Source organism: Camarhynchus parvulus, chromosome 5 (assembly GCF_901933205.1).
Source record: "Camarhynchus parvulus chromosome 5, STF_HiC, whole genome shotgun sequence".
NCBI lineage: Eukaryota > Metazoa > Chordata > Aves > Passeriformes > Thraupidae > Camarhynchus > Camarhynchus parvulus.
This window is the reverse complement of record NC_044575.1, coordinates 56,720,671-56,747,429: the sequence shown is the minus strand read 5'-3', so window position 1 is coordinate 56,747,429 and position 26,759 is coordinate 56,720,671. Positions and strand designations below refer to the sequence as shown.

General features: G+C 49.7%; 4 protein-coding genes across 4 annotated transcripts in view; 2 read left to right on the top strand and 2 right to left on the bottom strand.

Moving 5' to 3' along the window:
• Window positions 1-978, top strand: part of DAAM1 (dishevelled associated activator of morphogenesis 1) — a 93,537-nt gene extending 92,559 nt beyond the window's left edge. The window contains 2 exon segments of the mRNA XM_030948901.1: window positions 28-198; window positions 769-978. Of these exon segments, the coding sequence (XP_030804761.1) occupies window positions 28-198; window positions 769-978 (381 nt within the window).
• Window positions 979-12,200: 11,222 nt separating this feature from the next.
• Window positions 12,201-14,683, bottom strand: GPR135 (G protein-coupled receptor 135). Its single transcript, XM_030949881.1, is given in 3 exon segments — window positions 12,201-14,537; window positions 14,539-14,590; window positions 14,592-14,683. Coding segments are annotated over 3 exon segments (1,272 nt in total). The 3' UTR covers window positions 12,201-13,409.
• A 1,557-nt stretch (window positions 14,684-16,240) lies between these two features.
• L3HYPDH (trans-L-3-hydroxyproline dehydratase) lies at window positions 16,241-19,401 on the bottom strand. The gene is given in 7 exon segments (XM_030949637.1): window positions 16,241-16,739; window positions 17,045-17,182; window positions 18,026-18,148; window positions 18,432-18,601; window positions 18,823-18,934; window positions 18,936-19,088; window positions 19,090-19,401. Coding segments are annotated over 7 exon segments (1,116 nt in total). The 5' UTR covers window positions 19,384-19,401; the 3' UTR covers window positions 16,241-16,613.
• Window positions 19,402-19,610: 209 nt separating this feature from the next.
• On the top strand, window positions 19,611-26,156 carry JKAMP (JNK1/MAPK8 associated membrane protein). Its single transcript, XM_030949493.1, has 7 exons — window positions 19,611-19,667; window positions 19,809-19,900; window positions 20,471-20,625; window positions 23,109-23,315; window positions 24,358-24,539; window positions 25,190-25,266; window positions 25,577-26,156. Exons 1-7 carry the CDS (start codon window positions 19,655-19,657, stop codon window positions 25,793-25,795), a joined length of 945 nt encoding a protein of 314 aa, XP_030805353.1. The 5' UTR covers window positions 19,611-19,654; the 3' UTR covers window positions 25,796-26,156.
• The last annotated feature ends 603 nt before the right edge of the window (window positions 26,157-26,759 follow it).

Here is a 26,759-nt window from a genome sequence, read left to right as displayed (position 1 = left end):
GATGCACCCCTGTCTTCTCTCTTCCAGTTTTCCAAGGCTGTGAAGCACTTTGGAGAAGACACAGACAAAATGCAGCCTGACGAATTCTTTGGCATCTTTGACCAGTTCCTTCAAGCTGTGACCGAGGCCAAGCAGGAGAACGAGAACATGAGGAAGAGGAAGGAGGAGGAGGAGCGCCGGGCACGCATGGAGGCACAGGTGAGCACACACCAGCAAATCTGGCAGCACTCCAGGGCATCTGGGAGTGGCAGCTGTGTTATGGTGTCCCCATGGTGGCACAGGCAGCACTGAAGGCTGGGAAGGGAACTTCTGTGGTCTTAGACCCAATGGGTTTTCACTTTGGATTACTTGATTAATGACCTTGGGTTGGGGAGGTCGTGCAGCAGAGCTCGTGCTGTCTATCAGCTGCTGTGGCCTACAAGCAGCAGCCATGGGGCTGTGACCCTCAGGCCATGGGTTTTATCACAGAATCTCAGAATCATAGAATGGTTTGGGCTGGAAGTGACCTAGTTCTAGTTCCAATCCCCTCACTGTGAGCTTGGACACCTTCCACTAGACAAGGTTGCTCCAAGCCCTGTCCAACCTGGCCTTGGAGCAGGGATGTGGTCTATCAATAACCATGACCAGCTCTCATGTGCTAAGCACTGGGGGGGGAAACAGCCCTTGAGTTCCACGAGTTTGGGGATCACCGTGCATGTGCTGGGCACCCCCACAATGACCTGTGTGAGACTGAGCTGCCTTCTTTGCCCCCTCCACCACGGCCTGCAGCTGAAGGAGCAGCGGGAGCGGGAGCGCAAGGCCAGGAAGGCCAAGGAGAGCGGGGAGGAGAGTGGTGAGTTCGATGATCTGGTGTCAGCCCTGCGCTCAGGAGAAGTCTTCGACAAGGACCTCACCAAGCTGAAGCGCAACCGCAAGCGCATCACCAACCAGCTGGCCGAGAGCGGCCGCGAGAGGCCCGTCACCAAGCTCAACTTCTGAGAAACAAACGGACAGCAAAGCCCAGCAAAAGACACGTGGGTCAGTCTTTCTGAAGTGGCTGTGGTTTTTGGGTTTCTTTTTTTTTTGTTGTTTCCATGACACTGCCTTGCAATTCCAAGCGGAACAGTGGCACGCTCTCTGTCCCCCGCGCGGGCGAGTGCGTGTGTGTAGATACTGTGTAAATAGTCGGGTCAGGGGTGTGGAGGGAGCTGTGTGGGCAGCTCAGTGCCAGCACCACCTCCTCCCCACTCCAAAAAGTAGTTCTCCCCATGCACAAGCACAATGCCGCGTCCGTGGAGCAAGAGAGGACCCAACCCCAAGCCGCCGGTTGTCCCCATGGTCCCAAAGCCGACGGGGAAGCTGCCTCCTGCTGCTCTCCTGCTCAGAACCCCCCCAGGGCCATTTGCAGGGGACGCCTTGCACACAAGCCGAGCGGTTTAAAGAAGAAAAGACAAAAAAAAAAAAAGCAAAGTTGACTGAACGTTAATCCATTGTTTGTTTGTTTGTTTTCTCTCATTGTTGTGATTATTCTGAGAAACTCGCAATCCGTGCGTTCGCGCTTGTTCCCGAGCTCGGCGCCGCGTGTGCTCCCGGCGATGCTCTTCCCGTCATCCTTGGGAAATGCTCTTTTTCCTCCTGCTGCCACCTTGCTAAAGGGCAAACTTTACCCCAAAGTGCTTCTTGCTGTAACACCACACTGATGTATTTATACTTTTGCAACGTTTTCTGGCCCAAGACAGTGGGAAAGGTTCGGTTCTCAGAGGAGACGAAGAGCATAAACTTTTGCGTTGTAACTTTTGTTCTTGCTTTCTGTTCAATGGGACAAACTGTATCCTCTGTCAAGGTGGGTCAGGACCAAAGGTCTCTGAAATACAAAGGGGTTGGGGTAAAACCCAGCAGCTTTCACCTGCCTTTTTTCTTTTTCTTTCTCGGACACACAGAAGCAGTGATGCCAAGAAACACTCGTCTCTTAGCCAGGTCCTTTTTTTGACTGGTTTGCTGTTCATTGTCATTGCAAATTTGTAAGCAGAACTACCTGTCAAATGTCAGTCCAAAAAAAAGAAAAAGACAAAAAAAAAAAAACAATAATAAAAGTAATTCAGAGCTCTCAGGGAGTAATAATTTAAGGGTTTAGAAAATTAAGAATTGGAGAATAAAAAATAACCACCATTAACATATTAACATTTCTATTCTTAAATTATGCTGAGTATATAGAGGACTGTTACTTTTTACTTTTATTTATTTGTGGTATGTTTTTTAAGAAAGCAAAACAAAACCTTTTTATACCACCAATACTTTTGTGATCTTTTTTTTTTTGTTTGTTTGTTCTTTTTCCTGTGGAGAGATGAGTTTGTCCCTGTTGCACTAGATATTAACACTATTTGAAACAAGGTCGGTTGTTCTTTTTTTTTTTTTTTTTTTTGTCAGATAATCGGTATTACTGGTGGGTATGGGATGTCAGTTAACTATATGTACTGTATAGCAAAAGTGCTGTTTAAACTAATTTGTATAAAAAAAAATATGGTTCTAAGCACCTGAAGGCCACAGGGTCTGTGTGCTGAGTGAAAGCTGTGAAATCTCTCTCGAAGCAGAGTTGTCAAGAGCTGTGGTTTTACCATTTTGTTCTTTTCTTCATTGCAACGTTTAACGCACTGTAGATTTAAAAAAAAGAAGTAAAAAAAAAGAGGAAAAAAAAAAAAAAAAACTTTCTGAGTAGCATTTAAAGCAGTAATAAATAAAGCAGGTAAGTGCAAAAATAAGGTCCAGCACCTCATAGCCAAGCAGCTGCAAAACCTGCAGATTATGTTCAAAGGTGGAGTTAAGCACTTTGCTTTAAGAAGGAGGGGGAAATAAAGACAAAAGGTAATGATAATACTATTCCTTAACTAAAGTGCCTCTATTTATATTTTTTATTTATGGCTGAAAAAAAATGGGGCTGATACAATTGAGGGAATGGACTATGGGGGGAATTGAAAATATATAAAATAAGAAGGAAAAAAAAAAGGTTAAAAAGAAAAAGTTTGGCTTCTGATGGTTTAAGGAATGGTTGGTCACACGTGTTTAATTGGGCAGGTGGTGGGGTCAGAAAGGGCAATCTCCTCCCGGGGTCCCTGGGTGCCAGCACCCAGCCCGGCTCCTGCCTCTGCAACCCCAGTGCCACATCAGGACCTTTCCTGACAGATTTCCTCTTGCCCTTCCAAACCTCTTGGGTTGTTTTTATTTTTAAATTGTTTTACAACAGCCTGATTATCAGGCTGACTTTGCCATTTCTTTGCTTTCTTTCAAAAAAAAATAGAAAAAAAGGAAAAAATATTATATCTCTATAAATAAATACAAAGGCTGTGTGCAGGTAATTCCATGTGCCATTGTCGAAAACTACTTTTAGATTGGTGCTGGTGTAAGTAGCCACTCTTTTCTCTTGGGTGTGTATTTTAAAGATGATTTTTTTTTTTTAATAATGCCAAAAACAAAACAACAAAAAAAAATCCATAATGATTTGTAAACAAAAGTTTATGTCTTGGACCTTATTAGCTTCGTAGTGACTAAGGTAGTCTGTTAGGTGCAAGGATGTTAGTAGTTCTAGCTAGTGGGAAATGCTGTGTAATGTTATGAGACTGTACATTTTCTAAGATGGCAATATGCAATAAAGCAAAACGATTTCGGTGAGTGTACACGGCAGAGCCTGAGTTATTTTTTAGGGGAAAATAAATGGGATAACTAGGAATTGAGGCAGGTGTTGAAAAAGAGGCTCTCTGAGGGTTGCTCTTTTTTGGGTGTGTTTGCAGGCATTTCTGGGGTCAGGTGATAACCCCTTCACCCTTGCCCTGAGTGCTGGGTTTTAGGAGATTTGGGTTTTTCCACCCTGCTGGGTTTAAGGCAGTTGGGTTTTTCCACCCTCCAGGACTGCAGCATCCTCATTGTCACCCACACGTGGGTTCTGAAATGCCTCCCAGTTGGTGAACCCATTCAGTTCTCCTCGTTTTGTTGTTGCTGATGCATGTTCCCACCTTGGTGGGAATTTTTTGAGAAGCCCACCGGGGCTTTTCCAGGATCCTGCATTGAGGCAGCAGCCAGTTTTGTATCATGGGATTGGATCATGTCCCTTTTTCCAGGAGAAGTGCTGGCTGGGCTGGCCACTGTGCCTCTGGCTAGCCTGTCTAGGGATGTTTCCTTGGCAGTAGCCCAAACCCCTCCTGGCTTATTCCTGCTCACCTTTTCCTTTCCCACGCACCTTTCCATCCAGGCTGTGTTACTTTCTTTTTCCAGCATTCTTTGAGTGAATTTTGCAGCACTCAGAGACACCCCCAGACCCACTGCCTGTTCCAGCAGGAGCATCTGTTCTGACCCATGGGCTTCCCATTTTGGATTGGGGCTGGCAGGAGGAGCACAGATTCCGTCACCACCCCTGGCAGTCGTGGGCTGGTGATGCCATGGGAAAGCAGCCCAGGGCTGGGTGGTGATAGGACCCAAGGAAAACAGGAATAGCTTCAACTTCTCTTCTCATCATAAATCCCCAGGGCTGGTTGGGGTTTGTCCATAAATAGATGGGAACAAGCTGGCCAAACCCCACAAACCAATGAGGACCTGAAATTCTAGTTTGTGGCAGATTGCAGGTTTCCTGGGCCACGCCATTGTGTGACACAGGGGGCAGGGTGGCTGTGAGCAAGGTCAGGACACAGCTTTTTATTCAACCAAGATACTCGATGGGAAAAAAATATCCTAGTAACTTTCAAGCTTCCTTCCTTGTGCAGGGCTGGCACTGCTGGACTGCCACAGGACAGGCACAAGTCTGATGAGGAGCAACTGGGAGAGCTGGGGGGGCTCAGCCTGGAGAAAAGGAGGCTCAGGAGGGACCTTCTCACTCTCTACAACTCCCTGAAAGGAGGGTGGAGCTGGTGGAAGTTATCTCTTCTCCCAGGTAATAAACAACAGGACAAGAGAAAGACTCAAGTTATGCCAAGGCAGGTTTAGATTGGATATTAGAGAAAAGTTCTTTGTCGAAAGAGTTACCAAACATTGGAACAGGCTGCTCAGGGCAGTGGTGGAGTCACCATCCCTGGAGGTATCTAAAAGCCATGTAGATATTGCACCTGGGGACATGGTTAATGGTGAGACTGGCAGTGTGGGGGGAATGGTTGGATTCAATGATCTTTGAAATCTTTTCCAATCTAAACGATTCTGTGATTCCAAACAATTCTATGATTCTCAACTCCCATAAAAGCTGGTTATTTCATCGGCCTGTGCTTTGGGTGAAAACATTCTCTGAGCTTTGCTTCTGAGGGAGACAGCAGACACCAAGAGGACACAAAGGTGATGGATGCAGGAGGGAGGAGATGAGCCCCATCTCCACTCCATCTCCTGCAGCAAATCCTGCAGACATCTCTCCTGTGAGCTCTGTCCCTGGCATTGTTCAGGGTCCTCCAACAGATGCATGTGCAACGGAGAGTTCTCTGTTTGAATCAGGAGTGCTCTGACCTGAAACCTCTGAGCATTTTGTGTCATTTTTAGCCTTAAACCAGGCATGCTGAGAGTGTGCAGGTAAGCCAGGGAGAAATCCCGTGCTGCCGGGCCCCACCGGAGCCTCAGCAAAGGCAAAGTGCCATCTGCTGGCTCTTTCCACCTTCAGCATTTTAGAGCTGCAAAGTACAACATAAATTCTGCTTCTTGTTTTCCTCTGCGATCTCTACTGTGGTCTGAAAAGTTCTCATGCTACATTTTCTATGGAAATTTCCCCCAGCATGGTTGAGGAGGGCTAATTTTAATTCCCTCCATTGTAATTCGAGTCAAATAGCTGAAGGTCACAGCCTGTGGCTTCTCTGTGACTTTTGGCAATGCCCAACCTTCAGGTGGATGCTCAGGGTGTGCATGTGCAGGCACCAAAAATGCACGTGTGTGTAAGATAAAGTAACTCTGAACAGTTTCATGGATCATCTGCACTTACTTTCATGGCTTTTGAAATGACCACAGAATGCCCCACTGCACTACAGTGTCCCCAGGGCTCGCCCCAGTGCCAGGGCTTGTGCTGGGAGCCTGTTCCTGTTCCTACCCAGCTTTCTGCTGGGGTACCAGTCATTGTTTTCTCTGGGTCTGGATTGAAGGCACTTGAGACAGTAATTCATGCTTGGACTCAGGTGTTTATTATTTCTTATCAGTAGAACAGTCTCACTACTGTGAGTTCAGCAGCTTTTCATTACAAGGCACAAAATGGCCAACAATCTCTTGTTACAAGGCCTTTTAAGAATAAACTATCCAATTAAGAACTGACACCTGGATTATTTCCCCTTTTAACCCAATAACTGATCCCCAAGAGCCTGCAATGTGGACTTTTCTGACCAATTACAAAATGCCACCCAAACCCATGGAGAAGAAGGAAGAAGAAGCATGAAGGAGAAACCCAGGACAACACCCTGTGCCCTCCATCTTGCTTCCATCCGCAACATACTAAAAATCCCAAACCCCAAATTTCTCACCAAGTGATGCACCTACACTCCTCTCTATAATCTACTTCACACTTTTGTGGATTCTAGTTTATCTTGAAGTCTGGGAAACTTTCTCCACAAATGAGGGTCAGAGTCAGTGCTCCCCTGGGAGTCAGGGCACCCCAGAGCAGACACAGAAATATTCCCAGTGCCCTGGGTTTCCACATTTTGTATGCACTCTGCTGTCACACTGCAAAGAACTTGAAATTAAGCTGGAGTTTCCCAGTTCTCAGAGCAATTCTGTGAAGGCAATTCATTGAAATTGCCATTTTCCCATTCCTTTCTTTACTGGCCCATATTCCAGTATTTGCTCATGTGCTCTCAGCTCAGGGGTGGCTCTGCAGGAGGGGCAGGACGAACCCACTTTGGTTTTGGGGAACAGCAAGCAGAGCTGCTCTAAACCAGGATTATCCTGAGCACCAGCACAGCAAGTCTGGAGGACACAGCTTTGTTCCTGCTGCCCAACCCATGCCTTTGGCCAGCCAGGACACTGGGCTGAGACAGTGCCCCTGCCTTCACCTGGGCTGTGGGTGCTGAGGGTGCCAGCAGCTTTTCCATCTGCTTGAATTTGTGCTGTGTACTTTGACATGGCTTTACTTTGCCAGGCTCTGTGCAGAGCATCCCCTGGGCTCAAGGAAAAGTAAGAAAGTCCCAGTTTTGTGCTTTGTCCAGCTCTTGATCATTGCCTAAAACCCTTTTTGCTGTGAAATCAGTGAGAAGCACTCAGGCAAGGCCTGGTTTCTATGGCAAATCTTTCCAATTTCATAGCAGGAGGCGATCACCATTTGAGTTACATTTTCTGTAAAGACTGCACAATTCAGATGCTGTATTCAGAACTTGACATGACCTCAGGGATGCTATATTACCAAATGTTCTGTAAAATGCACCAGACTGAGCACAGAAGCCACAGGCACAGATCAGGCACAAGTGCTGCAGCACATTAGATTCCACTGGCAAAAATAAGTGACCTGGTTACTCAGAGCATATTTCATCCCTGATGCTGAGATCAGTTCAGAGTATGTTGCTAAATCAGGTAAGCAAATTACATTTATGGCGTCGTGAGGGAATTGCTGGGAGGGCAAGATGAATTTCAGAGAAAATTTATTTTGCTGGTTTTGTCCACATCTGCCCTGAGGGTAGATGAGCCTGGAGGAGTGTGTTAATTAGTAGGGCCCATCCAGAGGGGTTTTGAAGCACCAGCATCCTCCCAGCTGCTCTCTGATGGGAGTGGGGAGGGCTGGGCTGATGTTTTCCATAATCTCACATAGGAGCCAGCCTGGTGTCCATGTGCAGCCCCAGCATGGGGACAATTGTCACCTGCTCTGAGTGTAAATCCCTCAGTGAATCCCTCTGGCCAAGCCCCAAGCACTACCCAAAGTGTTTAAGAGCTGCTGGCAGAAGCAGGAGGAGATATCCCTGCTGCCTTCAGCCAGATTTCCTCTGGCCCCTGGGAGAAACACGGATGTCCCTCCAGATGTGGAAGGCTGATCAGCACTATTTCCTCTCCCCATCTCCATCCCAGGAACTGAGGAATATAATTTTCCCAAGTGATTTCTCCAAAGTCATCAGGGCTGCATCTTTTATTTTATGGTGGCAAGGAGGTGTCCCCATGTCTGAAGGGAAAGCAAATGTGTGGAGCTCTGTGGTTTGCAAGCACTTTAACTCTTCAGTGCACACAGTAATAGGCCTCCGAGGAAAGGCACAATCCTCTGGTCTAAACAAACCTTTTTAAAAAAACTTTGTTACCTTTATGATTACTTTTTGATGTTCCCTTAGCTTCTGAACTGCCTGTGCAAGAGATAAGATTAAAAATAAAGAATAGTGGATGTATAAAATTAAGGATCCCAAGTACTCAGAAATTTCTCCCTGGTTGGTTTTGTGGGCTTCTGGCAGTGCTTGCCTCTGTGCAAACAGCTGAACCTGGAGGAGCTCAGTGCCAGCAGTCAAGAAATAACACAAATAACAAGCAGTTCCTCTCAGGGTGAATTTACTTCCTCTGCTGAATCACAGCTGGATCCTACTCATCTCTTATGATCACCAATGAGCCTGTGGGCACATTGGTGTGCTCTGCCACCCAGTACAAACAGCCCCAGCACACAGCCCTCCTTGTTAAATTTCCTTCTGTCACAGCCCCCTGGGGTCTTCATGGCTGAGCTCATCCATAGCTCCCCAGACAGATTAGTGCAGGTCTCAGTGCTGTGCCCTGGGGTTTCTGCTACTTTGATTTCCCCTGTGACTCATCCATTTCATGCCACTCAGAGAGATTCACAGTCTGTCTCTCCCCACATCACTTTTCCTCCTGCTTTTTGCAGCAGTGATTTCCTAGGAAAAAAAAACCCTAGAAATGCTGAGCTGCTGCCCAAGCACTTTGGCTGTGGTGAGTGTGGATGCTTCAGTACCCAGGTAGTGGCCTGCCAGCAGCATGGCACTGAAAACCCATCACTCCTCTGCAAATTGGGAGCAGCAGGAGGGCTGGCCATGCTCTGGGAGGGAGGGTTGGCTTTGTCCTCCCACATTCAGCCCCAGTGAAGCCACTGGGACTCACCCCAGGATCAATAAGACTGGATCTTATTGTGGGTTATTCCTCCTGGAGGACATGAGACCTTTGCTTTCTAGCACTTACTTTGTGACTCTGTAATGCTTTGCAAGCAGATCTAGATGTGCAGCCATTTATTATTAATAATCAGAGTCATCATGTGAAAATACAAAAGCATCCAGAGCGCAGCTGTGCTGCTGAGCAAAGCATGCTGCCAGCACTGGGACTGATCCCACCAGCCCTCCAGGCTGCAGCTTTGCAGCTCTGGCCTGCATGCACAAAATGCCACTTTTCTGATGTGCTTTCCAAATTATTCATTCCAGCCTGTACAACAAACTTACCAAAGAGCAGCACATGCTGAATCTGTATTTTAAATTAGGTTTTGGTGAGGTGCTCTTTGGGCATCAGTCACAACCCCTACCCTGAGTGCTCGTATTTGGGATGCAGCAGTTCTGAGGGTTGATCTCATTAGCACAAAGGCTTTTCTCAGGATCACTGCTGGGACAGCTCTGCTGGCTGCTGAGGTCTCTGCTGGCATCTGCTGGATACAGGAATCAACACCAGTGCTGAAAGAGAGGCAGCAATGGGGTATTTCATACTCCGGAGCTCTCCCCGTTCTGGTGATTGATGGCAGCTATTACAGCCCATCTGGCTGTCACTTGTAAATATTGCTAATTGGACTGCTAATTGTTCACAGCTCCTAAGCTATGCACACAGCATTTGCTTTGAACAGAAGCTTCATCCACACATTAGGAAGGGAGTGGAAAATAACTACTTGAATGAATCTGATGATTAAACCAGCAGGAAAACTACCACTGCATGCAGTTGGAGGAGTACATTCTGAAATGCTTGTCATTCATCAAGACTTAATGTTTTCCTTCTAAGATATGATGCATTAGTTCAGTCAGTGGCATGTTATCATTGCCAAATAGTAAGGTACTCTTAAACTGAGGGTTTAAATATTCTGGAAAGTCAACAAGAGACTAAAGAGCCCAAAGACTAATTTTTAATTTGCCTTTGACTGCAGTTGTCTCCAGTATCCAGGGCTGAACTGGCCTTCAAATCACTTGAACTCCTCTTTCTCCTATGCTGAATATCCTGCACTGAAAAATCCGTGTGATTTTTGGTTTGCTAAAATATGTCCCCAATATCCTTGAGCAAATAAGATTTGTGTAATTTGCTTTGTCCAGCCTCATCTCAAGGGAGGAAAAAGGAAAGAAGCTGGAGGGTTGGAGCCTCAGAGCCAGTGTTGAAGTGTCTAAAACATCAATGTCTTCCTGCCTTCAGAGAGAGGGGATCTCTAAGTGGGGTGACACCAGCGTGGGCACGTGGGAGATGTGGGGTGATGTCCCACAGTGGCTTGGCCAGAATCCACCTGCTGCAATGTTTTCTCACCCAAGAACAAGCAGCTGCAACCACAAAGGGCAGAGTTTTCAGAGCTGGAGTAAAACAGTGGCTTAATCCACTGCTTTCTTTCTCCCAGATGAACACATGGAGCCCCATGGTGAGGTGCAGGGACAGAATTTCTCACCCACTCTGGTGCTGGGTGAGAAGCAGCAACCTTCAGCAAAGCTGAGACACAGCAGCATTTCAAGGACTGTTTTGGCAGGCAACCTGCAGCCCTTGGTTTGGTTTAGTTAAGACTATTTGCTTGTATTTTTTAAAATGCACTATTAAAAATGTGGCTGTAGAGACCTATGTACCTGACTTGTTCAACAGTGCTGTGATGTGAGCAGTGGCTGAGGGAGTGTTTAGCCAGGAGAAAAGGAGGTTTGGAAGGAACTTCTCTACAATCACCTGAAGGGAGGTTGTAGCCAGGTGGGGTTGGTCTCTTCTCCCAGGTAAATATAACAGGACCAGATGAAAATGCCTCAAGTTGCAGCAGAAGAGGTTTAAATTGCATATTAGGGAAAATATCTTCACAGAAAATGTTGCCAAACACCAGTACAGGCTGCCCAGGGAAGTGGTAAAGTCACAATCCCTGGAGGCATTTAAAAGACACGTAGGTGTGGCACTTAGGGACATGGGTTAGTGGTAGATTTGGCAGTGCAGGGACTTGATGACCTAAGCAGCCTTTTTCAACTGAAATGATTCTATGATTCTGTGATTATGAGGAGCACAGGCCAGGCACAGCTTTGAAACACAAGCTGCCTCTCTACTGAAGCTGCAGCAGGTTCATGTCAGAAAGGATCAGGTCAAGAATCTCCCCTTGCTACAGCCCAAGTTAGCTTTTCACAGAAATGTGCCAATTTGTGATGCCTCCAAGCCCACAGCCAGCTGCCCTCCTTCAATTCCTCACATGCAAGACTAACATGCACCAGCCTGAGCTTGTTAAAAATAGGTTGAAGTTTGTGTTACAGCAGCTTCACTACCATTTTCCTAGAAAGCTGAGTTTCTTCCACTCCCAGTGCAGCTCCTTCAGTCCTGACATCCCCAACGCCTCCCTGGCCATACCTGACTGCCACAGAGGAGCTTCCCTGGCCTGTGGTACATCAAATCAGTAGAGAAGGAAACCAGATGAAAAAAGAGGGAATCAGTGGTTGTTCAGTGCCTGAGTCAGCTGGGGTGGTGGGGACAGAAGGGACAGGGAAGGTGGCCAGAGCCAGGCACTGAGGGCAGCAGCAGCACCCCTTCCAGGGGATTTCATGCATGATCAATTATCCCCCACCAATCTCCTTGTTACCACCACCTGCAGCTACCCAGGTGAGAGTTCAATGCAATCCCATCATTCACAACCACCTCTTTCCATTTACACTTAGCCAGGCATTGCTGTGCCAGGAATTCCTCTCCTGCCCTTCCAACAAGCCACTCGTGTCAAGCAGCTCTTGTGGAGAGCTGTGGGCTTTCTGCACAGCTTCTTTCTGAAACACAGCAAGGAAACACTGCAAAATCCAGTAGCTGCAGGGCAAATTAGCAGTGCTGAGTAGTCAAGGGTCAGATTTTCCCTCATGGGCTTCAGGAGCATCAGAGAAGAAAGTGACAGTAATGCTTACAGCATGGAAACCAGCTGCATTAAAATTTCACAAACAATCAGGTCTCTCTGCTATCATTCATCTGGCAATTTTTTACAGGAGTTCCCTTCCCAAGGCTGGCCTGAGAAGCTGAGACACTTTCATTTCCTGCATAAAAGACAATTTATTTCTTCACTTACGAAATAATGACAGAGTGGTTCACTTGCGTCACAAACAGCTGAAAAATCCAGTAAAACCAAAACACTGTATTTTTAAAGCCTGTACAAGGAAAAATACTGTCTCACAATAAACTCTGGCAAAGACAAACAAAGGCCAAATCTTAATTTCAGATTCAAAATACTAATTTAAGGCTTTGGGCCCTTGAACAAAAATATTACACTGATAAATTTGTTCAAATTTAAGCAGTGCAATCACATTTCCATGGCGTTATTTTCCTTTTTTTTTTTCAACAGCAAACAGCTGGTTTTTAAATATTGTATTCCAGTGGATTGCTGCCATCAATAGAACAATATCTGTTCTGTGCATACACACATTTTCACATGCTGCAGAGCACACAGAGAACACGTGGTATTGCTTTGCCTCTCCTTTCAGACACTTCTCTCACGCAGCTCCTCTAATTATGGTAAAACCCTTGGAGATGAGAGACACTCTGGATGAGCTCAAAAAGAAAACATACATCTTGTGCACACCACAGTTTACACCCACACCCTTTTCAGTCTGTCTGAGGAACTCATGTTTCTCATATTCATAGTATTTTAAGTTGACCGCACCTGCAAAAAAAAGAGAAAAGGCTGCTGAAATTCTGACACTTGAGGTATTACCTTCCTTTCCTTCCCTCCTAGTATCATACATCTTCCCTTTCACAATTACTTTTCTTATTATGCTTCAGAGTTTAAATTAAAAAAAAAAAAACAAACATATAAATAGATAACTTTTTCAGCCTGTCCTACAGTCTGTGACTTTATGACTGTTGGCACTTCCACATATAACGCATAAAAGCAACATTGTCCTGCCATGATGCTGTTTTTCACAGTGTGACGTTTTCAGAGTGGCTTGCAGCTGCCAGTGCTCAGCTTTCAGTTGCTTTTTTGGCACTTAACAAACAGCTCCCAGTCATTCAGTCAGTTTGGTGCGTCAGCCCCGGAGCTTCACAGTGGCACTTTCTGCAGGTCTGGAACAAACTCTGTCCTGTTCTCGAAGCTCTTGCCTTGGCTGGGCTCCGTGGCTGTCACCGATGCCTCCATCAGGCCTGCTGAAAAGGAAGGGGGATTTCCCTTCCCTGCGGAGCTCTTGCTGCTCACAGATGGGGTCACCAACGCAGAGCTCACACAGTGGAGAAGAAACACAGTCCCACCACAGATTCTTGGTAATCCGGTGCAAAGGGCTCCAAGCAGCAGGATTTCCATCAGGGGCCAGATGCCTCCATGCCAGCCCCACATCCCTTCAGAGGCTGGTGTCGATGGCGCCTGCTCTGGCCTTCAGGGTGGCCTCAGAGACAGTGTCCGGCTGTCCATCCCGGCAGAAGAGCACAGCGGGAGTCTTGCAGGCCCACATGGCCACCTCTGCCCCGCTGGCCGGGCTGGACGAGGACACGGCGCTGCCCGGGGGCCCGCTGTGCCGGTTGATGTAGCGTTCCCGGACCCGCTCAGCCCGGCTCCGCGGCTCCGGCTGCCGGCCCGGCACCGACAGGTAGGCCACCATGTTGTTCCTAGTCCTGTAGCCGCCCTCCCGGCTCCGCCGCAGCAGCACCGAGATGTTGGGGTTACGGGCGGCGTAGATGAGCGGGTTGATGGCGCCGTTGGCCCAGGCCATCCCGCTGGCCACTGCGTCCATGGTGGGCGAGAAGGGCAGGCGGCCGGCGGCGGCGGCCAGCCCCAGGATGCAGTAGGGCCCCCAGCAGCAGATGATGGAGACGATCATGATGAGGACGGTGGTGGCCGTGCGCATCTCCCCGTAGGCGCGCAGCAGGTGCCCGTAGGTGGTGAGCGGCCGCACTCGGCTCTCTGCCAGCCGCACCGCCCGGCAGATGTTGAAGTGGCAGAAGCACATGACGGCGAAGGGCAGCAAGTAGCAGAGCACGATGAGGGCGGCGCCGTAGGGCGGCCCGAGCCGCGAGGAGCCCCAGGGCAGCACGTAGACGCAGCGGTAGGCGCCGGGACGGGCTTCGCGACGCCCCTCGCCCGCCAGCCCGTACCAGGGCCCGGCCAGCGCCAGGGCGGCCAGCCAGACCGCGGCCAGCAGCTGCGCGGCGCGGCGCCGGCCCATCTTGTGCCGCGGCTGGCGGACGATGGCACAGTAGCGGTCGAAGGAGAGCAGGGCCATGGTGAGCGTGGCGGCGATGCCCAGCCCGGCGTGGAGGGCAGCGCTGGCCAGGCACAGGCGCTGCCCGAAGAGCCAAGCGCCGGGTGGGCGGCTGAGCAGGCTGAGGAAGGCCAGCGGCAGGCAGAGCAGGGCGCCCAGCAGCTCCGACAGCGACAGCGACAGCACGAAGGCGTTGGTGACCGTGCGGAGCTGCCGGTGCCGGGCGATCACCAGCACCACCGCCCCGTTGCCCAGCGCCGAGAGGGCGAAAAATGAGCAGCAGTGCCGCCGCTTGCGAGGCCAGCGCCGCCGCCGACCACCCCGCCGCTCCCCGCCGCCGCCGCCGCCCCGCCGCTCTCGTTGCCGCCGCCGCCGCCGCGGGAGAGATTGCCCGGCACGGCCGCCGCCGGCTCCATGCGCAGCCTCATGGCCCGGCCCCGCCGCGGCTGCCGAGGCCCCGCCGCTCCCGGCCCCCCCGGCCGCTGACGTCGCTCGGCCGCCGTTGCCCGGGGAACCGGCCCGGCCCGGCCCAGCCGGACCCGTTGGCGGCGAAGCGGAGCCCCTACAGACGAGCGGCGGGGCCGGGGGACCGCAGCCCACAGCGGCACCATCCCATGGGTCCCCACAGACGTGCTCCCCTGGCAGCTCCGGTCAGCTCCTCTCCCGGCACAGCCCCCAGCCCGTCACGGAGGACCGGCTACCCCCAGACCCTCAGCTGGAGGCCAGGACCATCACCCCGGCTCACCAAGCTGGGCTTTGAGGGACCATCAGGTGTAAGATTGAGGGATCAGGCCAGGGAGCCCCCCAACATGGGCAGCAGGACCCTTTCACCCCACTCTCATCTATGCTGTAGCTGCCTGCCCCACCTGAAAATTTTCTTAAGGATGGGGGTAGAGAATAGGTAATGAAGGATGCATCCCAATTAATGCCTGAAGAACCTCCAAACATCCTGTTTGGAGGTTCACAAAGCCACTTCTGGACTTTGTGACTTGCTGTCCCAGCTCTTTCCAAGGAGCCAGGCTGGGGGGCTGATCAGAAGGAGATGCCCAGAAGATGAAAACACATGGAAGAGTGTGCTCCTGCAAGCACGGAGGATGTGTGTGTCACTTCTTGTTCTCCTGGACCAGAGGCTGTATGGGACTTAAATCAGCAGGAGCCCCAGACACCATCCTAAAAAACCTCTATTGGCAGCACAGCAGTTGCATAAATCAGGGGATTTTTGTTTCCTCCTGCTACAAAGTTATTTTCAAGCTGACAGAAGAAATTCCTCCCAGGCTTTTCTGTGCCAACCTTATCTAAGTTCACCAGTATGCACCCTTCTGCTGCATGAGCTTCCATGAGATGATCATTCTCATTTTCATGTCTCATTTTAACAAGTGCCCGTTCCTCCCAGGAGTATCTTCATTTAACAAGCAGCATTTTATCCAGAGACACAGTGGAAGTGACGGGCCACCAGAGGTCTGAAGGTCTCCTCCTGCCACTGCAACTGCTTGGTTTTTGCCTGGAGGGACTCTGGCAAAGCAAGCACTGACTGCACTCTGCTGCACAAGCTGCCCCCAGACTGGGACAAAATCAGTAAATAATTAGCAGTCAAAGGTCATAATGGCTCAGACTTTCAAACACAGCTGCTCCTGTTGAAAGTTAACCACAGGGTATTTGCAGCCAGTGGTCCACGATAAGCAAGAGAGGAAGGCTTAGGGAAGCAGCACAGCATGGACACTCAGCAGGAACACAGGAAATTCTGATCAAATACCTGCATCCAGCCCCAGGATGCAGAAGAGAGCCCTGGTGGGGTGAAATGAGTGAGGAAGGGGTTGTCTGGACAGGCTGAGCAGGGAAGCTGGGGCATGAGACAGAGCAGCACAGCTGGCTGAGCAGGAGACAACAAGAGCTAGCAATTCAAACCCAGAGTCATGACATACTCAGCAGAATCCTGCAAATGAGCTCTGGGAGTGAAAACAAGGCAAATGGCAGAGTTTTCAGCGTACATTTAATAGAAATCTAATTCTGAAATTCATAATTTGCAGACACAGAGAAGGCACATAAATTTGAAGGCAGCTCTCCAAGATCAGCTCAGTTTTCTGTGAATTATGGGGAAGAAAAAGAAGAAGAAAAAGACTACAGCATCTCAGAGCAGCTTGTATGTGCTAATCACAGTGCACCCAATATGCTAATCACAACAGGGCAACAAACAGGGCAACAAGCCTGTTATCCTGAAATGTGACAAATGCTGTCACACCACCCAAGTCCGTTCATGTTGCAACGTGTGGAGAAGTAAAACAGAAATTCCTGGGCAGGAGAAGCACAGCACCATCAGTGAGGCTCTGCCACCACATGTGGCTTGGGTCACTTGAGGAAGAAGCCGTGTTTCAGTGGGTCCTCCTCTTCCACAGTGAAGGTGGCTGTGCCAGTGTAAAAGGCTTCTCCTGAGACTTCCACAATGACAGCGTTGTAGCTCCCAAACTTGGCCTCCTGCAGAGGGATCAGGATGAGGATAGAGGCAACAGAAGGTTCTCCACTCTCCCAACCCCACAGAATTCCAGTGCTACCTGACATTTATGCAGACATCCCTGCCCTGGTTCATCCCAAAGCAGCCACACAACACAACAAGGCCCTAAAATCCTTTTAGTGCCAGGTTTGTGGGAAGGCAAGACCCACAGGCACCTCCCTCCTTCCCTACACCCTTCCCTAGGCACAGAAAGGCTTTTCTGCTTCCCCACTGAGCACATTTCCAGCAGCCCTTGATTCAGGGGGCAAGTCCAGCAGCAGCCACTTGCCTTCACTGCCTTCCCAGTGAACAAGGAGCCTGTGGTGCTGCTCTGGAAGGTTCTGCTCTGGTCCAGCTGGATGAGTCCCTTATGGTACTGCAGGGCAATGCGAGCTGTCACCCCCGAACCCGTCGGACTTCGGTCAACCTACAGCAGAATAGATGAACCAGCTCTAGATTTTGGGGTTTAATACAAAATGAGATTGTTCCCCTCAGTTCTCTCTGCCACCTTTACACTGCACTCAAGGGAAACCCCCCCAACCCAGGGTTTTGTAGAGAATCCAGATACATCACACCTGAGAAGGAAAAAAGCAGCAAGTTTGGGGTACTTCTGGACTGTTGGCACAGTTAGGGATGGATAATCTAATAAACACTGAGGCTATTTAGGAGCACTTGAAATCTTCCCAGCATCATCTCAAAAGGACTGAGAGGGGCTGAGGTCACCTGCTCCATTCTCACCCCTCAATGCAAGATTGGTTCTCCTTACACTGAGGGGGCTCCTTGCCAGCCTGGTTTTTAAAATCTCCAAAACCACAGTGTTGGCCAGCTTCTGAGGTGACCTGTCCCAGTGCTCCACACTCCTCACTGCTGGCAAGTCCAACCAAAACTTCCCCTGCAATTTTTGTGATACCTTATGCACTGCAGACAAAACCAGAATTTTAAAACCCCATTTCTCTCCTGTTGTTCATCACCAGCAGATATTCCCTGGATTAGGACTTTAGGGACATGTACTATGCTGGGATCCTGTCTCAGCTCCTGAACTCTTGGAAAATTCCAATCAACAAGTTTTGGGTATGAAGCTTTTTAAAATGCCACCATCTAAGGTGTGCAGAAGTATTTCTGCTATTAGTAGCAAAACCAGAATGTGTGCATCGACACTCAGCTCTCCAGAGACATAACAGCAGCACAAGCAATCTTCTTTGCAGTGGATCTAAGGGACAAAAGGACAATTGTGGTGCCTCTTGTGCCTGAGAAGAGCCTGTTTCTGTACCTGTTCATCTGCAAACACACAGATGTTGGTGGTGGGCTCCTCACTAAAGGCATCTTTCCCGTCCGTCAGTATGGTGCCGTAGAGGAAAGCCAGGTCTTCACTCTCAGGGTGATGAAGCTTGAACTGGGAACAGCACAGAGAGGGTCACAAATACACACAACAGCAGCAATGTGTGCAGTGCAGCTTCTGTGAGAGACCAGAGGAAGGGGACACGGCCACATGGCTGCGTTTCCACCTCTGCTTCACAGGTAACAGAGGGAAGCAGGAAAGTTCCTTCCCCCATCCTTGTAAGGACTCTGAAATTCATCATGGGGCCGGAAGGATGGGACTCTCCCACCATCCTGAGCTGGTCTGGTGCAGTCAGCCCAGAGGGAACATGCTGGGATACCACAGTGCTCATCCATACCTGTTTCTTCACCGCTTCTGTCACTGCACTCGCTGCACTGACAAGGTCTCTGGTCTTTGAAGAGCACACATCAAGGCCCAGCTGCTCGGCGCTGAGGAAGGCGTAGAAAGTGCCACCATAGCCGATGTCAACCACCACCTTCCCATGGCCAGGGACATCAATGGCCAAGTCTGGGCAGAGAAAGGGAGGAACGCGAGGAGGCAAAACTGCTGAGCCACAGAGTGAAGGAATGCAGCCACATGCAAGGGCAGCGGACAGGGATGATAACTTCAGTACTCCTGTGGCATCTTACAGCATCCCTGACGAACAGTGGGACTAGGGAGACAATTGCCAGATGCCCCTCAACCAGACCACTAAACCCCCCCTCCCCCGAACACGCAGCGGTCCCCACCGGTGGCGGCAGCGAAGGCGGGCACGCTGTGGAAGCGCACGGGGTTCCCGCTGCGGCGGCCGTCCCAGGGCACGAAGGCGGTGACGGGCCCGCAGGGGCAGCGCAGGCGGACGGGCGGTCTCGGGGCGGGTGGGCGCCGCTACCAGCCCGTAGTCGAGGGCGAAGCGGCCGAGGGCCATGACGGCGTGGCCGCACATGGCGCTGTAGCCGGCGCAGTGCAGGAACAGCGCCGCCAGGTGCGCGCGCCGTCCGCGGCCGCCGCCCGCCTCGCACCACCACGGCCCCGTACATGCCGGCGTGGCCGCGCGGCTCGTGCATCAGCGCCCGCCGCACGTGGTCGTGCCTGGCCGCCACCTCCCGCCGCAGCGACAGCAGCGACAGCCCCGCCGCCGCCGCCCGCTCCGCCGCCTCCAGCCGCGGGATGATGCGCAGCGGCTCGCCGCCCGTGTGCATCTCCACCGTCTGCAGCACCGCGCCCGAGGGCGAGTGCGGCGGCAGCGCCCGTCCCGCTCCGCCACCGACACTGTCACCGTCACCGTCACCGCCGCCCTGTGCCGCCATCGCACCGCCACGCCCCGAGAGACCACGCCCACAAACGCGAGACCACGCCCATTTCGGGCTCCTCAGCCCAAGCCACGCCCACTCACGCACACCCGACTGACGTCCCGCCTATGTTCACGCCCATTCAGTGACCACGCCCCTACAGAGGCCACGCCCTCCCGACTCCCCGCCCCTTCGCGTTCCCGCCCCGCATTCCCGGGCGGAGCCGACCCGCGGCGGAAGCGGAAGTGCCGCGGCGGAAGTACCGGGCCGCGGTTGCCGGGTTACCGCGATGTTCCGCGCCGGTAGGACGGGCCGGGATGGGGCACCGGGATGGGGATGCGGGCGGGGGCCTGGATGGGGTTGAGGGTGTTGTCAGCGGCTGGAGCGGGCCGGGACTGGCGTTCGGTGCCTCTCCGGTAACGCGGCCCGCGCTTTGCCCGCAGCTGTGGACATCCAGCCCGCCTGCCTCGGGCTGTACTGCGGTAGGACCGTGCTGTCGGTGAACGGCTCCGTGGAGACCTACGGGGACTGCGGGGTGAGTGCGAGGCTGGGCCCGGTGCGGGATGGCTCAGGCGGGAGCCCCGGCCCGGCCCCTGCGGGTCGGTACCGGGGGCGGCTGGGGCGAGAACGGCTCCTGACCGAAACAGGAGCTGCACCGTGACACGAGGTGCTGGGGGCTCGGTGCCGTACCGGGGCTGGAAAAGCTGACCCAGAACGGGGTGGTGCGGGGAGATGTGCTGAAATGAGTCCCTGTGCACGCCGGTTTTACCGGAGTGCTGAGGGAGAGCCAGAGCCGGGAAGGGTGGGGTGAGACGGGAGAGCTGTGGTTGTGAGCAGCCTGCTGAGGGAGCTGAGATGAGAGGGAGTGGCGTGACAGCAGGAGAGGAAAATGGAGGCTTGCATAAAGGCTTTTAATCATGCTTCACCCTTGTTTATATTAAAAAAGAAGAGTCAGAGAGAGCAAGTGTAAGCTGAGAAATTACTGGGGTTATTGTTTCATCTCTTTAAAAATCTGGTCTGTGTCTTGCCCCAAGCTGTTTTTCCACTAACTGCAGAGATTTGCTGTTGGTGGTGGGATTGTCAGTCCAACCTCTGCCTTCTGCAGGTGTGTCCTAGAGGCCAAAGAACGGATGACCACAAAATCTGCAGGGAGTGTTTGGGATCTCCAGACCGCTACGACTGGCTGTACCTCGGCTTCATGGCCATGCTGCCCCTGGTTTTACACTGGTTCTTTATTGAGTGGTATTCTGGAAAAAAGAGGTTGGTGTAACCCTTTTTCTAAATGAGCTGTTTAAAATTGGAAATATATTACTCACAAGTGATCAATCTGAGATGCTGAACTGAACTGTCCAGCAGTTCTTATAATCCTAGACTGGTTTGGGTTGGGTGGGAACCTTAAAGATCATCCAGTTCCAGTTCTCTCTCATGGGCAGGGACACCTTCCAGCAGACCAGGTTGCTCAGAGCCCCATCCACCCTTGTTGATTGAGCTGATACGGTTGCACAGAAGTTTAGAGCAGCTGTAGCAGGGTTTATTTACAAATGTAAATGTCCTGCAGGGCACCCTGGCCAGTCACTGCCCTGAGGGCATGGTCTGTACCTCTTTAATGTGGCAGTGCACAGCCCATCTGGCATTTTGGGCTGGATTTGGTTTCCCAGCAGACAGAAGCAGCAGGTTGTATCATCCCCTCTCCCCTGGGTCAGTATCAGCAGGGCTGCACAGGTGCAGTGAGAGGATGGGTTTGAGTTTTCTCTTCTGGGTATTGAGTTTTATATCTGAGTTTTCTCTTCTGGTATATGTATTCTGGGTTTGGGTCTTGATAGCAGAGCTGCTGTGGCCTTTACATCAGAGAACTTCTGTAAAAAAGAGGTTTAAACCCACAGCTGCATGTGGCCATTAGGTGTTAGACTGGAGTTTTTTAAGGAGTGATGGCTCTGGAGTGAAGTGAGCTGTCCATGGCAGGGGGTTGGAGCTGGGTAGTCTTTAAAGTCCCTTCTAACCCAAATCATTCTGTGATTCTCTGAGCACTGAACAGATAGGGGACTGGGAATGTTTAATATATCCATATTTACCATCTTCAACCTGCAGCTTTGGCAATTCTGCTTGTATCACAAGCAGCAATGTCACCCCTTCTGAGATGTGTGGTGCATTACCCTCACCACTCTTTTCTTTTACACACTAAACCACCTGGGATTGTCAAAGAGCTTTCACACTGAGCAGGTTTTAGCTCTGCAGAAGGCTCTGTGGGATTCCAGGGCTGTTGGGATTTGCAGGAGCTGGCAGCATGGTGTGGGATCCCAGGAAATTCCTCTGGCTGCCCTGGAGGACTCGAGACCCTGTCAGGGGGCTCGGAGACCTTGCACAGAGCCCAAGACCCATGGAAAAACAATTACCAACCTTTATATGAAGAATTACAAGTCAAGAGATGTCATTATGGAGCATGACACAGCACAAAGTACCACGACTCCATCAGAAGGGTGCAAGAGAGGTTTGTTATAGCAACATGTTGCTTTTATACTCTTTCAAGATATTTACATTCACTTAATATACACATTCACTGCCCATTGGTTATAGGAAGGAAACAAAGTTCTCAGTAGGTGATCAGGGAGCCAAGTCATTCTGTGAGCCAGCTAGAGTCCATATCTCTTACCTTTCTCTCCTTCATCACATCTCCATGGTGACAACCTCGGTGTCTTCCTCAGGAGAGATATGGGGCTTTCCTTATCATCAGGAAGCCTTTGCTGGCTCACAAGAACAGCACAGAATCTTTCCTACAAAGAGAGTTTAAGTAGAATAATAGTTAGTTTGTCACAGGGTGAAAAACAGATTTTTGAGGTTTTTTAGAATGGGAGTTCGGGGGCAAGATGGAGGAATCTGAGCGTGTCCAGTCTTTCTCCTTCTTCTTCTTGGCCTCCATCTTCTGGGTGATGTTGGCACTTACATATTGGTTTAGAGTAGAAGCTCACTGTCTAACACAGGTGATAGGTATTGGGGAAGTTATGGTAAATAATGTACACGTAGTTTTTAGTATAAAAGATAACATTGCCTCTGAAGGTGCTCAGTGTGCCTCAATCCGACCTGCCAGACAGACACTGGGGGGTCAGAGAAAGAATTTTATAGATAAGAAATAATAAACAACCTTGAGAACAAGAACAGAAGAATCCTGACTCCTTCTTCGACTGCCAGGCTGGGAGAAGAGATTTAGTAACGCATCTCAGGGTGGCTGTGGCCAGCAGAGATTCTGAGAGCCCAGCAGTGACAGTGAGACAGAGTAGAAATTCTCCAGAGTAGAAATCCATTTTGATTTAGGTGAAATGTACATCTTTGAGTTAAGTCTGTAGTTTGAAAACATAGCTATTTAGTCTGACTGCCTGTTCTCATAAAAAGCCTAGGCTCAGAGAAACTGCTTCAGTGAAGGACAGAGATAAGGGGAGGGAGACAGACACTGCTGTGAGAGCAGGTCAACCTGACCTGGGAATTCTTTGTGATAAAGAAGAACTGGTGGCAAATGTCACGTGAAATTTGTAAAAATGAATATGTATGAACCTATTGTGAAATTGCATGCATATGGATTTGGGAGGGGGATAAAAAGGGCCCTGGAATTCCCAGAGGTACGCATGTCTTTTAAGGAGAGCAATCTCCATGTGTGTCCAGCGCTGTAATAAACATGCTGGCTTTACAGCTTTCACAAAGTTGTGCAGTTTTGTTTATCTCCACAAAACAACAGTGCTGTTGTCCCTTAGCTCCAGCGCGCTGCTGCAGCACCTGACAGCCCTGCTGGAGTGCAGCGTGGCAGCCCTGGTGACCCTGCTGCTCAGCGACCCCGTGGGCTCCCTGCACATCCGCTCCTGCGCCGTCAAGAAACTCTCGGACTGGTACACCATGCTCTACAACCCCAGCCCCGACTACATCACCACCGTGCACTGCACCCACGAGGCCGTGTACCCCCTGTGGTGCCCTGTGAGTGTGCACCCCTGTCAGTGTGTATTTGTTCATGTGTGTGTGTAACTGTGTTCTTGTAGTGTGATTTGTCAGTTACCTGTGTGTGCTGTGAGTTGATCTGTCAGTTGTATGTGTGTACCCCTGTGAGTGTGCACCCTCTGTCAGTTGTCTTGTTGCTGTGGTGTGCATCTGTCAGTGTGTACTCTCTGTCAGTGTGTACCCCTGTGTGTGCCCCCTGTCAGTGTGTAACCCTATGTGTGCCTCCTGTGAGTGTGCACCCCCTGTCAGTGTGTACTGTACCCCCTATCAGGGTGTGGCCCTGTCAGTGTGTACCCCCTAGGAGTTTGTACCCCCCTGTCAGTGTGTACCCCCTTGCCTCTCCTCCAAGCTGCCAAAATTGTTCAGGTAGAACTGGGATCAATGGCAATCAATCCCCTGAATCTTTTGTGCATTGAGCTGTTTTACATGGATGTAGCAATGTTTAATGACTTTCTGAGTAATCAAAGAAGGTGGCATAGCCCAGGCTATGACACAATCAGTTTAGTTGGAAAAGACCTCTGGGATCGTTGAGTCCAGCCTATGGCCCAAGACCATCATGGCACTGAGCGTCAATTCCTGTCTTTCCAGATTAAAGATAATTTCCAGATTAAAGATAATTTCCAGATTTTAAACATGTCCAGATGTTTAACATCTCTAGGGATGGTGACTCCATCACTTCCCTGGACAACCCATTCCAGTGTCTGGTCATCCTTTCTGTGAAGAAATTCCTCCTGATGTCCAACCTGAACCTCCCCTGGTGCAGCTCGAGACTATGTCCTCTCAGCATGTCACTTTGTAGCTGATAATTTCTTTTTTTCTTTTCATTTTCCTGTCCTTGGAAAGGAAACATCCTGACTGTTTCCCCTAAGGAAAAGTGAGCCCATCATTCTCTGTTTAAACCTTTTACCCATAAAGTCTTTAGAGTTCACTGACTAACCCCAAATTCCTTGGCTGTGACCTCTGTGAGAAAACTGCACGTTTTAAGGAGTTTTTCTTTTTTTTATTCTCCAGGTACACCATTGTGTTTATTTATTATGCCTTCTGTCTCGTGCTGATGATGCTGCTGAGGCCTCTCCTGGTTAAGAAGATTGCATGTGGTTTGGGAAGATCTGATAGATTTAAAAGCATTTATGCAGCACTCTACTTCTTCCCCATCCTCACTGTGCTGCAGGCCGTGGGAGGAGGCCTCCTCTGTGAGTTCTCTCCTGAAAACACTCCTGGACATGCCTATCAATGCACACTAAGAAAGGACTTAAGGGACAGAAAGAAGGGACACTTTCTGCTTTGGGAATAAGGATGTTGCTTAGGGTTATTTTGAGGAGTTTCACCTGAAAAGGTTGCTTGTTAGGAGCTCTATCCTTATCAGGCTCCTGACCAACACTGCTTTGCTTCAGCCAGTGCTGCCTGAGAGTGTCCCTTCCCCCAAAAAGGAGAGAGGGTGGGAGAGGAAAGTACTTCAGAGTGAGTTAGTTCCACTTCTTGCTAAGGCAGAGTTTGTCTCATTTCAGAGTTGGATTTCAGTGTAAATTTGGGGAGACTGGCTATTTTTGATTTAGCTTCCAGCATTCTTGTCACATTTGGAGAGGTGCCACAAAATCCCCACTCAGCCTGACTACTTTTCTCATTATCATTTTTCAATTTGTGGTATAAGCATTGAGTTACTCCACTGAGAAATAGCAGAAAACCTCAGAGGGAAGAGCTGTGCAGGTTGTGCTTGGCTGACCCTCACATGCTAAGAGGCAGCTAGAGCAGCTCAGTTTGCTTCACACCTGTGGAAAAACTTTGCTGAAGGATAGGCTGTGCCATTTTTCTGCCTGCTAATGTGTTGTATGTTTGCCTTTAGATTATGCCTTCCCATACATCATCCTGGTGCTCTCTTTGGTCACACTGGCAGTGTACATGTCTGCTTCTGAAGTGGAGGTGGGTAAACATGTTTCCTGTGTTAAAAGAGTAAAAAAGACTTGAGTGAGCTGACACCACTTTGTCTCTTGCCTTTTCTCTGTGGTGTATTTTACATCTAAGCCTCTTCCTTTATCCCTTCCCCTCTTGGCTGGAGGAATCTCATGTGAGAATTCCCTCTGATGGTGCACTGAGAAGCTGGGTGTGTGCTGGAAGGGCTCAAACCCAGGAGCCTTCACATGGTTTTTGTGCTCTGCCTCTCACACCTCTTAAATGTCATGTGTTGGCTAACAGGCTGACTGCTAACAGGAAATTGTGTTTATTTTGCAAGTTTTTCAAGGATCTGCTCGTGAGGAAGAAAAGGCTCGTTGTCCTCTTCAGCCACTGGTTACTCCATGCCTATGGAATCATCTCCATTTCCAAACTGGATAAGCTTGAGCAGGACCTGCCTTTGCTTGCCTTGGTACCTGCCCCTGCCCTCTTCTACCTGATGACAGCAAAGTACACAGAGCCCTCACGGATCCTCTCTGAAGGTGGGAATGGACACTAAAAAGAGCCTGTGCCAACAACTCTGTCCCAGTGATCTGGATGAAGCAATTTCAGTGCTTGTCATGCTCTGGAAACTTTTGTTTTCAAAAAGAAGTTGTTTATGTGCCAGACTTCTGGTGAAACACCTCTGGGTGAGACTGTATAATATTAAAAAGCTGCACTTTGTATTCTTCCTAAGTCTCTGGTATAGATGGAAAGCAATGTCTTTTTATCTATTTATCACTGTGAATCTGTGTAAAAAGCTTGTGACACACCCTAGTACAATGGTTTGCTTGTGTATTGTTCATTTCCTAACATGATATTTGAATAAAACAATAGAGCCTGGTTTTCAATAGACTTTAATAAAAAAAATAGAGCTTGAATATACCAGAGAACTTAATTTTTCATCACATACTCTAGCTTCTCTCCCCACCAGTGGAAACAGACTGTCTTCTTCCTTCCATCAAAAGATAAAACATGTGCATGATTCCTCATGATGTTTGAGTCTGACTGCTGGAGAAGAAATGCACTGTAAAAGGAGAAGAAATGCACTGCAAAATTCTCTGTAAGGTAGAGTTTATGCTCTGTGTGTTTCATTTATGGAGACCTTCCTGGAGAGCATTAAATAGATCAGATTAAAGATTTTCTTTTTTTGGCAGTTGGGTTAGTATTGGTCACCAGAACTTGATGCTGTAGAGGGTCTAGAGGAAGATGCAGATCAGTGCTGAAGGGCCAAAAACAGAACCAAAAGTAAGAAGATCCTCTCAAATTAAACTCTTACTGTATGGCTCACTGGCTGTAACTGCATATTTCTGTATGTCTGTGACAATAATGCTTTTTTCATCCCATCACCTGCCAGCACTGCTAAGGACAGAGTCTGCCAGGAGCTCAGAGGCTTTGAAAGGTGTCACATCAGCCAGGCTGCCTTGAGTGTCACTCTCCTCCATGGAAGGTTTGTTTTTGTTAAATCTGATAAACCCTTCCTC

What these genes read in the sequence shown, in the direction of transcription:
- JKAMP (XM_030949493.1), top strand. An exon ending in AGACCTACGGGGACTGCGGG is followed by an intron (nt 19,901 to 20,470) that starts GTGAGTGCGAGG and finishes TGCCTTCTGCAG; the next exon opens with GTGTGTCCTAGAGGCCAAAG. An exon ending in CGTGGGAGGAGGCCTCCTCT is followed by an intron (nt 24,540 to 25,189) that starts GTGAGTTCTCTC and finishes GTTTGCCTTTAG; the next exon opens with ATTATGCCTTCCCATACATC.